Genomic DNA, 13,522 nt, shown 5'->3' with positions numbered 1-13,522 from the left:
TCTTCCTCCTTTCCTGTGGAGTAAGATACCCAATTGAGTGTGTATGGTATTCCCTCCTCAGGTTAAATCCGATGAGAGCAAGATTCATTCATTCTCCCTCACCTGCCCCCTCTTCCTTTCCTACAGAACTGCTTTTTCTTGCCACTTTTATGCGAGATAATTTACCGCATTCTATCTCTCCCTTACTCCCTCTCTCAATATATTCCTCACTCATCCCTTAATTTGATTTTATTTTTTTAGATATCATTTCTTCATATTCAAGTCACCATATGCCCTCTGTCTGTCTATCTATATGTCTGTATATACACATACATATGTACATATGTACACACACACATATAGACATACAGACATACACACACACACACACACACACACACACACACACACACACATATATATATATATATATATGCATATTCCCTTCAGCTACCCTAATACTGAGGTCTCATGAATCATACACATCATCTTTACATGTCGGAATGTAAACATACAGTTCAACTTTAGTAAGTGCCTTGTGATTTCTCTTTTTTGTTTACCTTTTCGTGCTTCTCTTGATTCTTGTGTTTGAAAGTCAGATTTTCTGTTCAGCTCTGGTCTTTTCACTGAGAAAGCTTGAAAGTCCTCTATTTTATTGAAAGTCCATATTTTGCCTTGGAGCATGATACTCAGTTTTGCTGGGTAGGTGATTCTTGGTTTTAATCCTAGCTCCATTGACCTCCGGAATATTGTATTCCAAGCCCTTCGATCCCTTAATGTAGAAGCTGCTAGATCTTGTGTTTCCACAATACTCAAATTGTTTCTTTCTGGCTGCTTGAATATTTTCTCCTTGATCTGGGAGCTCTGGAATTTGGTGACAATATTCCTAGAAGTTTTCTTTTTGAGAGCTATTTGAGGAGGCTATCTGTGGATTCTTTCAATTTCTGTTTTACCCTCTGGCTCTAGAATATCAGGGCAGTTCTCCTTGATAATTTCTTAAAAGATGATATCTAGACTCTTTTTTTGATCATGGTTTTCAGGTAGTCCAATAATTTTTAAATTATCTCTCCCAGATCTATTTTCCAGGTCAGTGGTTTTTCCAGTGAGATATTTCACGTTGTCTTCCACTTTTTCATTCCTTTGGTTCTGTTTTATAATATCTTGATTTCTCATAAAGTCGCTAGCTTCCACTTGCTCCAATCTAATTTTGAAGGTAGTATTTTCTTCAGTGGTCTTTTGGACCTCCTTTTCCATTTGGGTAATTCTGCCTTTCAAGGCATTCTTCTCCTCATTGGCTTTTTGGAGCTCTTTTGTCATTTGAGTTAGTCTATTTTTTAAGGTGTTGTTTTCTTCAGTATTTTTTTCCGTATTTTTTTTGGGTCTCCTTTAGCAAGTTGTTTTTCGTGGTTTTCTCACATCCTTCTCATTTCTCTTCCCAATTTTTCCTCTACTTCTCTAACTTGCTTTTCCAAATCCTTTTTGAGCTCTTCCATGGCCGGAGACCAGTTCATGTTTTTCTTGGAGGCTTTTGATGTAGGCTCTTTGACTTTGTTGACTTCTTCTGGCTGTATGTTTTGCTCTTCTTTGCCACCAAAGAAAGATTCCAAAGTGCGAGACTGAATCTGAGTCTGTTTTCGCTGCCTGGCCATGTTCCCAGCCAACTTACTTGACCCTCGAGTTTTTTGTCGGGGTATGACTGCTTGTAAAGAGTACTTTGTTCCAAGCTTGAGGGGATGCGCTGTTGTTTTCGGAGCTATTTCTATACAGCCAGCTCTGCCACACCAGCATGCCTCCTTCCCCAAGAACTGCCAACCCAGACCTGACTCAGATCTTAAGCAGGCTGTGCACTCCTGCTCTGATCCACCACTTAATTCCTCCCACCAGGTGGGCCTGGGGCCTGAAGCAACTGCAGCTGTAGTTCTGTAGCTGCACCACCTCCGCTGCCCCTGGGGCGGTGGCCAAACTGCCAACTCCTTTCACTCCCTGCAGCTTTTCCCACTAACCTTCTCTGTTGTCTTTGGTGTTTGTGGGTTGAGAAGTCTGGTAACTGCTGCAGCTCACTGATTCAGGGCGCTAGGGCCTATTCCACCCAGCTCCCAGTCTGGTTGGTCCTGCCGCCGCCCACGCTGGGCTCCACTCTCCTCCGCTCCCAGCTCCGTGTGGGATAGATCTCACCCAGCGACCATCTAGGCCGTCCTGGGCTGGAGCCCTGCTTCCCTCTGCTACTTCGTGGGTTCTGCAGTTCTTCTCTATTGTCTTTGGTGTTTGTGGGTTGAAAAGTCTGGTAACTGCCACAGCTCACTGATTCAGGGTGCTAGGGCCTGTCCTAGGCTGGAACCCTGCTTCCCTCTGCTATTTTGTGGGTTCTGCAGTTCTAGAATTTGTTCAAAGCCATTTTTTGTAGGTTTTTGGAGGGACTTGGAAGGGAGCTCACGCAAGTCCCTGCTTTCCAGCCGCCATCTTGGCTCTGCCCCCCACATTTCTTTAAAACAGTCTTTATATGACAAGGCTACAATTGGAAATACAGTTGGCAATAGTTGATCTATGGTGTAATACCTTTGGTTCATCTTGAAATCCAATGTGGGGCAGCTAGGTGGTGCAGTGAGTAGAGCACCAGCCCTGGAGTCAGGACGACCTGAGTTCAAATCTGGCCTCACATACTTGACACACTTACTAGCTCTGTGACCTTGGGCAAGTTACTTTACCGCAATTGCCCTGCCTTCCACCCTCCAAAAAAAATTAAGTCCAGTGAGCTTACCCCAACCAACTAAAGCATCTTCTTAGCTCTTGGGCCTGTGTTTTTATCATCTCTCCCTATTAGTTTTTTGGTATGGAGTCTTTTTACCTACCCATGGTACCCAGCTGTGTGTTCTTTCCATAGTATATTGTGTAAATGGCTTTTTAAAATAAGTTTTTATCTAAGACTTCTCTTTCTTACATCATTAGTTATCCCAAGTATGCCTCCCTACCCTTCCAGAGAGTCATCTCATATAGCAAATAGTATTGTTTTAGAGAGTTTAAAAAAAAAAAGTTAGCATAACTAGTCAATGGAAAAGTCCAAAAACCTGTTCACTGTATTATACCTGTAGACCTCCCACTTCCATGAAGAGGTGAGCCTTCTGATTCTTTTTGGTGTGTAGTTCTTTCCATTTGTGTTATTGTAGTTATTGTGTATGCTGTCTTCTTGGCTCTGCTTACTTCATTTTATATCACTTTATATAAATCTTTCCATATTTCTCTGTATTCATCACATACATTATTTTTCTTTCTTTCTTTTTTTTTTTTTGGAGGGAAAAGGCAGAGCAATTGTGGGTTAAGTGATTTGCCCAAGGTCACACAGTTAGTAAGTGTGCCGGATTTGAACTCAGGTCCTCCTGACTCCAGGGCTGGTGCTCTTACTCACCATGCCACCTAGCTGCCCCTCATAAATAATTTCTTAAAGCTTAGTAATATTCCTTAACATTCTTGTACCACAATTTTATTTAGCCATTCCCCAAATTATGGGTATCTACTTTGTTTCCAGTTCTTTGCTATGACAAAAAGTGCTGCTGTAAATATTTTGGTGTATAGGAGGACTTTCTTCTTAGCAATGGCTTCCTTGAAAGATGAACCCAGTAATGGAGTCTCTGATTCAATCTGCATAGACGTTTTAGTAACTTTATTTGCATAATTCAAAATTGCTTTGGTTGTACCATTTTGTATGGTTGTACCATTTTACAGATCCACCAACAATGTACCAGTGTGGTTGTTATTCCACATTCTGTCCCAACACTAACTCTTCCCATTTTTTGTTATTTTTGCTTATTTTCAGGGTGTAAAGTGAAACCTCAGAATTGCTTTGATTTACATTTCTCTTATTATTTGTAATTTGGGGAATTTTTTCCTATGATTGTGAATAGTTTGAAATTCTTTTGAGAACTGTTTGTTCATATCCTTTGATATGAACTAAATATCCTTATCTATTGGGGAATGGCTTAGTCTTTTATATATTTATTACTTGTTTAGATCTTGGATATCAAATCATTATCAGAGAAATTTAATACAAAGATTATTTTCCAATTAATTCCTTATTCACTTCCATTCTTATTCTAGATGTATTTTGTGTGCAGAAGCTTTTCAATTTCACATAATCAAAGTAATCTATTTTTTCTTTTGTAATTGCTTGTGTCTTGTTTCATTCATTGACTATTTTTTTCAAAAGAGACCACATAAACACTGAGAATTAAATTCACAGTGATCATTTTTCAGAATGAACACTTCAATTTATGCATTAATACCATAATACCATCTAAAGTAAGAACCGTCTTTGTAGATCAAACAAGAGATAGAGAACATCGTGAAATGCAAAATGGATAATTTTGATTACATTAAATTGAAAATGTTTTGCACAAACAAAGCCAATGCAACCAATATCAAAAGGGAAGCAGAATGCTGAGAAACAAGTTTTACAACCATTGTCTCTGATAAATATATAGATAAAATATATAGAGAACTGAGTCAAATTTATAAGAATACAAGTCATTCCCCAATTTATAAATGGTCAAAGGATATGAATAGGCAGTCTTCAGATAAAGAAATTAAAGCTATCTATAGACATGAAAAAATGCTCTAAATCACTGTTGATTAGAGAAATGCAAATCAAAACAACTCTGAGGTACCACATCACACCTATCAGATTGACCAACATGACAAAACAGGAAAATGACAAATGTTGGTGAAGATGTGGGATCCAGCCATTCTGGAGAGCAATTTGGAACTACGCCCAAAGGGCTTTAAAACTGTGCATACCCTTTGAACCAGCAATACCACTTCTAGGTCTGTAAGCCAAAGAGATCATACAATTGAGAAAAGGATACACATGTACAAAAATATTTATAGCAGCTCTTTTTGTGGTGGCCAAGAATTGGAAATTGTGGTGATGCCCATCAACTGGGGAATGGCTGAACAAGTTGTGGTATATGAATGTAATGGAATGCTACTGTTCTAAAAGAAATGATGAGCAGGAGGATTTCAGAAAACCTGGAAAGACATGTATGAACTAATGCTGAGTGAAGTGAGCAGAACTGGGAGAACATTGTACACAGTAACAGCCATATTGTGCAATGACTGACTTTGACAGACTTGGCTCTTCTCAGCAATGCAAGTATCTTGAGACAACTCCAAAAGGCTCATGATGGAAAATGCCATCCACATCCAGAGGAGGAATTATGAAGCTGAATGCAGATCGAAGCATATTATTTCCTCTCTTTTTTTCTTTTGTTTCTTTTTTCTAATGGTTTCTCTCATTGGTTCTGATTCTTCTTTACAACATGACTCATGTGAACATGTGTTTAATATGAATGTGTATGTATAGCCTATATCAGATTGCATGTCATCTTGGGGAGGGGGCAGGGAGGTAGGGGGAGAAAATTTGGAACTCAAAGTCTTATGGAAGTGAATGTTGAAAACTAAAAATTAATTAATTTTTTAAAAATCATCATTGTAGAATCTAAGGATATTAGCTGCAGAAAACTGTTTCTCATCCTTGAAGCCATAAAAAACAATCCATGATATATATCAAATAATGGCCCAAGACTTAAAAAATTACTCTTGTAACTACCTATTACAATATTTGCCTATTGTTTTGGTTGATCTTTCGTGAATTACCGAAGGGAGAGGGAAGAATAAGTTCAGGTAGTGTCTGTCTTCTTTCCATTTTTAAACATCATCATCCTCACAGTTACATCATTTCAAAACATTGGTGTCATATAGGGCTGTTACCTCTCCCTGACTCCTACTATATCCAGTCAGTCACCAAGTCCCATTGATTCTTTTTTCATTCTTTCTACTACCTCCTTCCTGGATCACTACAGTCACTACAGTCATATTCTCACTTAGCCTTGGTTCCTTCCTGCTCTCCAGCTTTCATCTTGTCACTGCCTCTTTCTTAAACCTGCTGTGGTTCTGCCCAGTCCACAGCTTAATCTTGTCTCCACACTCTGGCCCTTTCCTGTCTTCTCCAGAATGGACTCCTAGTATTTCCCTTTTCAGACTCCTCCACTGCAACCGAGAAAGATGTTCTGCTTACCACCCCCCTCACACACACTGTGGGCTTTCTAGGCTCCCTGCCTTTGTCTGCAGCTCATCCTGCTATAGTGGAAGAACACTGGATTTGGAATCAGAAGAGCTGACTTCAAATCCTAGCCCTTGTGACGTACCAGCTGCATTATCTTGGGCCAGTCCTTTCACCCCCTTTTTCTATAAAATAACAGGATTGGACTAAATGATTATAAAGTCTTTTCCATCTCAAACTCTTGTGCCTGTCAATGACGTTTTCCCTCCTCCTGCCCCCAGTTTCTTCCTACCCAATTTTCAAGGGTCATTTCAGATCACCACCCCAGTCAGAATTTCATATGCCTTCTTGTCCTTTTTGGTGGGTGTGCTTCTAGTCCCTCCTAGGTTGAGGGCAGGGATTATGTCTTAGCCATCTGAGTACCATCAGAGTCCCACTCTTGTCTGTAGTCGTCATTCAGTAAATGTTTGAATGAGTGAAAGAAAAGGAACAGTGCTTCTTTGAGATTTTAGGCTACCAGGACGAGGCCCCTATGCAATGCTTGAAAACTGGAACACCACCATCTCCTCCCCCCTCCCCAAGATTTGAAAATTGTTTGCCCGTGTGTCATACACCAGAGGTTTTTTACCTTCGCTGTAACCCAGATGATTTATCTCCTACAGTAGAGCTTGAAGAATGGGATATTTTCCTTATTTAAAATGTGCATTTATAAAAACACTACTTTGTGCACAAGGGGGCTGCCAACTTTGCCTCTAGTGGTGAGAACTGTGTGTCTCATTCTTGGTGTCTTCCGCTTAATTGTACATTGAAATACCCCAAATACCCACCATTACTCTTAACTGGGTTTAGCATTCATCTCATGGTCCCCAGAGCTCAAGTTTGAGTTGAAGATTTGTCATTATAAGTACAAAGCACTTTACAAATGTGATCTCATTTGTTTCTCACAACAACCATGGGAGGTAGGTGTTGCTGTGACCCCATTTTACAGATGAGCAAACTGAAGCAAACAGAGGTTGTGACTTGCCCAGGGTCACATAGCTAGTAAGTGTCTTAGGGCAGATTTGAGCTCATTTCTTCCTGACTCCAGCTCCAGTGCTCTATCCACTGTGCCACTTTGAAAAACATGAAAACTCTTCTTTCCTGATTGAATCCAGAAGATGCTTCCAGCCCCAACTTTGGGACCTAGACTTGCATTACTCACAGTATCTCCAGATCAGATACTGCATCCCCCACCTCCCTCACCTCCCACCTTCCCTGAACCTTGAGAATTGTCAGAGACATTGACCCTCGGAAGACTGTGTATCTTGGAATTTAGAGTATTATTTGATGAAGTTGACCATGATGGCTGTTTAATGTGTTGTAGTTGTGGAACGAGTTGATTCCTGCGCCTCCATGTACAGCCGTTCTATCCAAGGACATCACGTCTGTCTGCTTGTGAAGAAGGTGAGGTTCCCCACCCCTCCAGGAAGAGGGTGAGAGAGGTAGAGGTGGGCTAAAGCTGGAGCACAGAAGCGGCCTGCTGGGCCTGGTGGTCCCCTGGCCTCTTGTGGCAGAGCCACCGCCCTTTCTGGAACCTGAGCAGTCTAAGTACAGGTGTGCCCAGAATCAGGGCACCACTTGTGAGATGGGCCTGCTGCTCTGGTGATTGTGCTTTGTGCGGCCTTTCTTTCCAACATCCCCAGGGAGCCCCATTTAAAAGCTCTGCACTCTTGAGGTGTGGTAGCTCACAGTTTTTCTTTTCCTTTGCAGGGAGAGAATTCCGTATCTGTGGATGGGAAATGCAGCGACCCCACCCTACTCAGCAATTTGTTAGATGAGATGAGAGAAACCTTGGCCAAGTGTTGAATGGCCCCTTATGCCCGCCTCTGCAGAAGACGCACCAAGGACAGCTTTCAAGTGTTACATTTCTCCCTTGTCCGCATGTACTAGACTGGGCACATGCTTTTAATTTAATGTCACAGTCACCTGCAGTTTAGACATCCCAAGGCTGTAGGTTACATTGGTTTCTTTTATTTTAAAATTTTTTTCACTTTGAACCTTTTTACCAGCTGTAGCAATAACCCTTTCCAGCCTCAAAACCTTCTGAAGTCCAAGACTGCCCAGAGTCTCTGTATCCAGCTGTTTCCGATACTCTAGTTGTATCCCTCCCCCATCCTGATTTTGGGTGCTAGAACCCCTGACTAGCCACAGGCAGGCCCCGATGGCGTAGCTGTGTCTGTCAGTTCTTAGGGGAACCTGAGACAAGTTTGCAGAACTTCCCTTCAGGGCAGTGAGGAGCATGGATGTAACCAGCTAGTGTGCAGGCCAGATTCTCCCTGAACCCTTTGCTGTACACACATTTGATTTTGACTTTTGAGTAATTGGAGGATGGGGTAGGGGGTGGGGTGGAGAGGGAGGAGACAGGTTGTGGAGGAGGTGTAAGGAGAGAGTTCAGCTGACTTGGACTTCTACTTTGGAACAAAGCCCAGGGGCTGAAAAGAGTTAAATTCCTTTTTTCCCCATCCCTTGTTCATCTCAAAATCTGCATAATTATATATCCCCTTCTAGTGATTTCTTGCTGATGTGCTACTGTAAAATCCACCAAAATCTCACATCATTGAAAAGATAGAATGTAGCAAAGGAACTGAAAGTCCAAAGGGATATGTGCGTGTGGGTGTGGATGTGGAGGTGTGTCTATGTCTGGGTGTGGATGTGGATATGGAGGTGTGTCTATGTTTATATGTGGGTGTGGATGTGGATGTGGAGGTGTGTCTGTCTGGGTGTGGGCGTTTCTGTGTCCTTGACTGGAAAAGCTCTTTGGCTTGTCACATGAAGTTGACAAGTACTATTTTAACCTTCAACCCCAGCCCACCCCTGCCCTTGAAGTTTTCATTTGCCCCCAAACAAAGTGCATAAAAGATGTAATGGCAGATCACTTTCCCCTTGTTCCTTATAAACTTTGTCACAGTGCTCCTCAGAGAGTGGCTCTCCGAAATTTTGACTGTTGCTGAGGGGAACTGCTTGGGGAGGAAGGGGCTTAGCTGTGGGTTTAGAGTACACCACTACAGAGACAGGAGGGCTGGTGGTGGTACTGCTGGTGACGATGGGAAGTAATCAAATCGAATCATAGATGGCAAAAAGGGATTGATCTTGCTCTGGACGACCAACCCCTTCGTACTTTGTTGAGTCTTGTTTCAGGGGAGGGGGTGGAATTTTGAGACTATGCCAATTTTAGGAGTGTAATTTAGAGCCCCTTCCACTCATCTCACTACTGGAACTGTGGTTTTCAACATGGTGCAACTACAGCTGTCAGAAGGGTGTCCAGAAAGACGAGAAAGGGACAAACTCAGGTTGTTTGCACTTAAAGGTTCTTGGTAATACTTGAAATGCCATTCCAGAGGCCTAAAGGTATTACCAGCCACCCTCCAGGTGGAAATTGTGAGGCCAGTAGGCCCATGTAGTATCCTCCCCAAGGCAGGTAGGTGCTGGGAAGGAAGCCCAGGGCCTCTTCATAGGCCTCCTTAGTGTGTGCAAGATGAAGGAAGCCCTGGGTTTCTCTGCAATAAGCTCCTGGCATGAAGTGACCTGTCTGCAAGGAGCCCTTCCTTAGCAGCATCGATGAGGTGATCATTGGGATCCAAGAAGCATTATTTGTTGTCTGATTGCACTTGTCTATACCACAGATTGGTGGGCAGTGGTTCAGGTTGGCTGGTAAAGTGTCATTTTGGTTTGAGACGACCAGCTTGTGTTAAAAGACTGAACATATTGAAAACTGTCGTCAGAGATAATGGTCCTTAATGAATGGAAATTCACATTTTCTTTTTCATGGATAAAAACTGTCACTTTAGCATGTAGAGTATTCTCTATTACAGAATCCTGTGCAGTGATTCTAGAATTCTGAGACTGTATGATGTGTTATATTAAAGAATTTATTTGCTATCAACATTCCCTTACAAAGAAAAGAAAAACATACCACAAGCTGCTGTAATGATTTTGTGTCAAGATGATCCAATAAAATTTCAAAACAGAAGTTTAAACTTGGTGTGTCCTCTCTAGATTTTATGAACCAGCATTTTGTACTCCTCCCAAAGAGTTGCAGAATCACTGAATTTTAGAGTTGGAAGGAACCTTAACAGCCTCTAGTCCATTCCACGTCAAGACAAAGAATTGCCGTTACATTGAATGTGACGAGTGGTCATCCAAACTCGAAGCCCCCAGAGTTAGCCTCACAGACAAACCCCCACACCACTCCCCTCCCATTCTCCTAATCTTCCATGCAAATCACCTTGCACTGGGAACAGTAAGAGAGGGTTCAAATTAGGAGGCCTGGGCCCTAGATTACAAGACTTAAACTTGAAAGACACCCTAGAGAGAATATAGACCAACCTCTTTATTTTACAGATGGGGAAATTGAGGTCCAGGAAGATCTGTGATTTGCCTAAGTTCACACAGATACAAAGTAACAGATGGGAGTTTTGAACCTAGCTCTGTCTCAGGACAGTATTTTCACCACCTCACCATCCTTTTCCCCCCTTTTGGCTCTTCCAGTAGCTATGCAACTCTAGACAAATCATTTGACCCATCTGGGCCTTAGTTTCCTTATCTTTATGATGGGATACAGACTTACCCTGCTTATATCATGGAAATTATTGTATGTCTAAGTGGTTTGGCAACATATGGTAGTCTCTTTTTCCACAGACACAGAGCGTTTTCCCTCAAGATGCATTTTTAACAAATTATTCCCTAGATGACTTATGTAGGAGGCAGAAAGAAGGTACTTAATAAATTGTTACTTTTGTGACCCTTATACCTCTTTGTGAATGTAAATAGTAGTTGTTTCTCTTTTGGCCAGCCTGAGGGTCTTCCTGGGCCCAATTTGATTTTTTTTTAAACATCATCTCTTGGGTCACTTCTTAAACCGGGCTTTTCACTGAATGGCTGCTTCACTCAGAGTGAGACCTCAGAAAGACCTTAGCTTAAAAAGGCCAAGGCCTCCTACTGCACCCAGAGCTATCTCCAGTTATCCTGATCCATACCTGGCCACTGGACGCAGATGACTGGAGGAAAAAGTGAGGCTGCTAACTTTGCACAGCCCTTCCTCACTCAAATCCAACTCATTTGCAAGTCATGTCATCATCTTCCTGATGTCTTGGTCCTCTTCAAAATCAAAGAACAAACCACACACAGCTTGTTGACTGACTTGTCAATGCCCTCAGCATCTATTAACTTACAGTTTAGGTACCAACCTTCATCAGGAGAGGAAAGTCTTCACCAGGAAGAACTTCCTTTAAACTCAGTTTGGGTTGAAAAACAAAAACCTCCCACAAAAATAGGAGGGTTATGTCCTTTAACTTCCGCAGTACATGGCCCTAATTTTGACCATTTATTGTTTACATTGTTACTGTCATTGTCCCCTACGCTTTCTCTTGGTTCTCCTACATGCGACTGTTCCTCAGTCTCCCCTACTGGATCATCTTCTCTCCCAACCCCCTAGCACAGGGGTCCCATCTACTAAGACTGTCCTAAGCCCTCCTTTTTCTCTACACACTCTTCCTTGGAGATCTTGACTGTGTTCAATGATCATCTCTACAATTTTGATTTCTGAATCAATATATCTCCCCCACCCCCAATTTCTCTTGAACTACCTTGTCATATCTCCTAACTGCCTGCCAAACAGCTTCATTTGAATGTGTCATCACCTCAAATTCACTACATCCAAAATGGAACTCACCATCTCCCCTAGCCAGCCAGGCCTTGCTCTGAAATTCCCTTTTTCTGATAAAACATGCGGCAGGAACATCATCTGTTTTATGAAGGTTGGGATGGCCCTCCTTCAAACAGGCAGGGATCCCACCTCTGACGTTACCTGTGTGACCTTGGACAAGTCACAACCTTTCAGCCTGTTTCTTCAGCTGTAAAGGGAGGACACTGGACTAGAAAGCCTCTGAGCCTCTTAACCAGTCCATGAGTCTATGATAGCATCCTTGGGTTATACTTAGCCTAGTAGGCTAGGGCCAGAATGTTTGTTTTGACTTCTTTGCCTTCCCCACCCCTCCCCCGTACACACACTCCTAAGTCCTCTCTGAGATGCTTATCTGGTCTAGGATTGTGGGTCAATGTGAATGTGGATAAAATGAGTACCATTTTATTTGAATTAGCATCCTTTTTAACCTTAGCAATCCATTATTATTAAGGTTATTTTTACTTCTTTTTATGAGTGACTCATTTTCACGACTATCTCCTTGTACTCTAATCCCAAACCTGTCACCTTGGTTCCCAACTTTGGCATCATCCTTCACACTTCTCATTCACCCCATCCCTATTTAGAAAATTTATTAAAGTTACCAAATCATGTGGATTCTCCCTCCATAACATCCCTTGTATCCGTCCCTTCCCTTCTCAGCACTTTGACACACACATCTGTGTATACACTCATGGTATAATTAGACATATATATGTATATGATTGTCTGAGGCAGGGGCGGGAGGGGGGCAGCGGGCAGCACTGACAACAAGCGTGGTCAACAAAGTCTTCCTGTACGTGACTGAATGTCGAAGGAAGCTAGGAGTTGATAGAAGACAAGTTGAGGAGACAATGTACAGAGACAGGAGATGGAGGGTTGTGACCAGGAAACGGGAAGCAGACCAGTCGCTGCCTTCAGGGAGCATCGCTCATCTTACAGATATGGAAGCGGAGACCCATAAAAGGGAAGTGGCTTACTCATGGCCAAAGATATAAGTAGCAGACTTGGGATTTGAACCTAGCTCCTCTGATTCCAATCTTACCACACGAAAGCTGCTTCTCTTGACTTCAGATCCATTTTGAAGTCCTTCTGCAACACCATCACCTGCCTTATCATGAGAAGGAGTAATGTCAAATAAATTGGCTGTGAGGAATGTTAGACGTCACACTGAGGTGGTGCTGCACAAGAGGATGAAGGCCTGCGATGACAGGGATCTCATGGAGAAAGTTGAGTGTCCTTTGGTATAGGGATTCTGAGGAAAATTGCCTGGACTTCCAAGGAGCTTAATCACCTACACTACAGGGCCCTATGGAGAAATTTTAACGTACCCTATATGGAAAAGGACAAGAGTACCAGGCCTAGAGTCAAGAAGACTTCTCTTCCTGAGTTTAAATCTGGCCTCAGACACTTACTAGCTATGTGACCTTGGGCAAGTCACTTAACCGTTTGCCTCAGTTTCCTCATCTGTAAAATCGAGAAGGAAATGGTAAACCACTTCAGTATCTTTGGCAAGAAAATCCCAAATGGGGTTGCAAAGAGTCACACACAACTGAAATGACTGAACAAAATGTGGAAAGATACACTTAGAGATTTTGTTTGAACCCCAGTTAGATGGCTCTATGCCCTGAAGGAATCAGAAGAATTTTTACCCAGGACTCTGGTTTCTCACCTGAAAGTGGAGTGACTTCTAGTTGCCCCTAGGACCTTAATCCCTGCATGGAGAGTTCCAAGTGTTCACAGAGACTTGCAAGGACCTTCTGAGATAAGAA

The 13,522-nt window shown here is 42.3% G+C and overlaps 1 protein-coding gene across 1 annotated transcript in view; it reads left to right on the top strand.

The window, feature by feature from the left end:
• Positions 1-10,047, top strand: part of AP3D1 (adaptor related protein complex 3 subunit delta 1) — a 154,149-nt gene extending 144,102 nt beyond the window's left edge. Inside the window, exons 31-32 of the mRNA XM_036755843.1 lie at positions 7,395-7,474; positions 7,781-10,047. Coding sequence (XP_036611738.1) covers positions 7,395-7,474; positions 7,781-7,876 — 176 coding nt within the window. The 3' untranslated portion in view covers positions 7,877-10,047. The remainder of the gene's footprint in view (positions 1-7,394; positions 7,475-7,780) is intronic.
• The last annotated feature ends 3,475 nt before the right edge of the window (positions 10,048-13,522 follow it).

The sequence above is a fragment of the Trichosurus vulpecula genome, chromosome 1, assembly GCF_011100635.1.
Source record: "Trichosurus vulpecula isolate mTriVul1 chromosome 1, mTriVul1.pri, whole genome shotgun sequence".
NCBI lineage: Eukaryota > Metazoa > Chordata > Mammalia > Diprotodontia > Phalangeridae > Trichosurus > Trichosurus vulpecula.
This window is presented reverse-complemented; position numbering and strand designations above follow the sequence as displayed.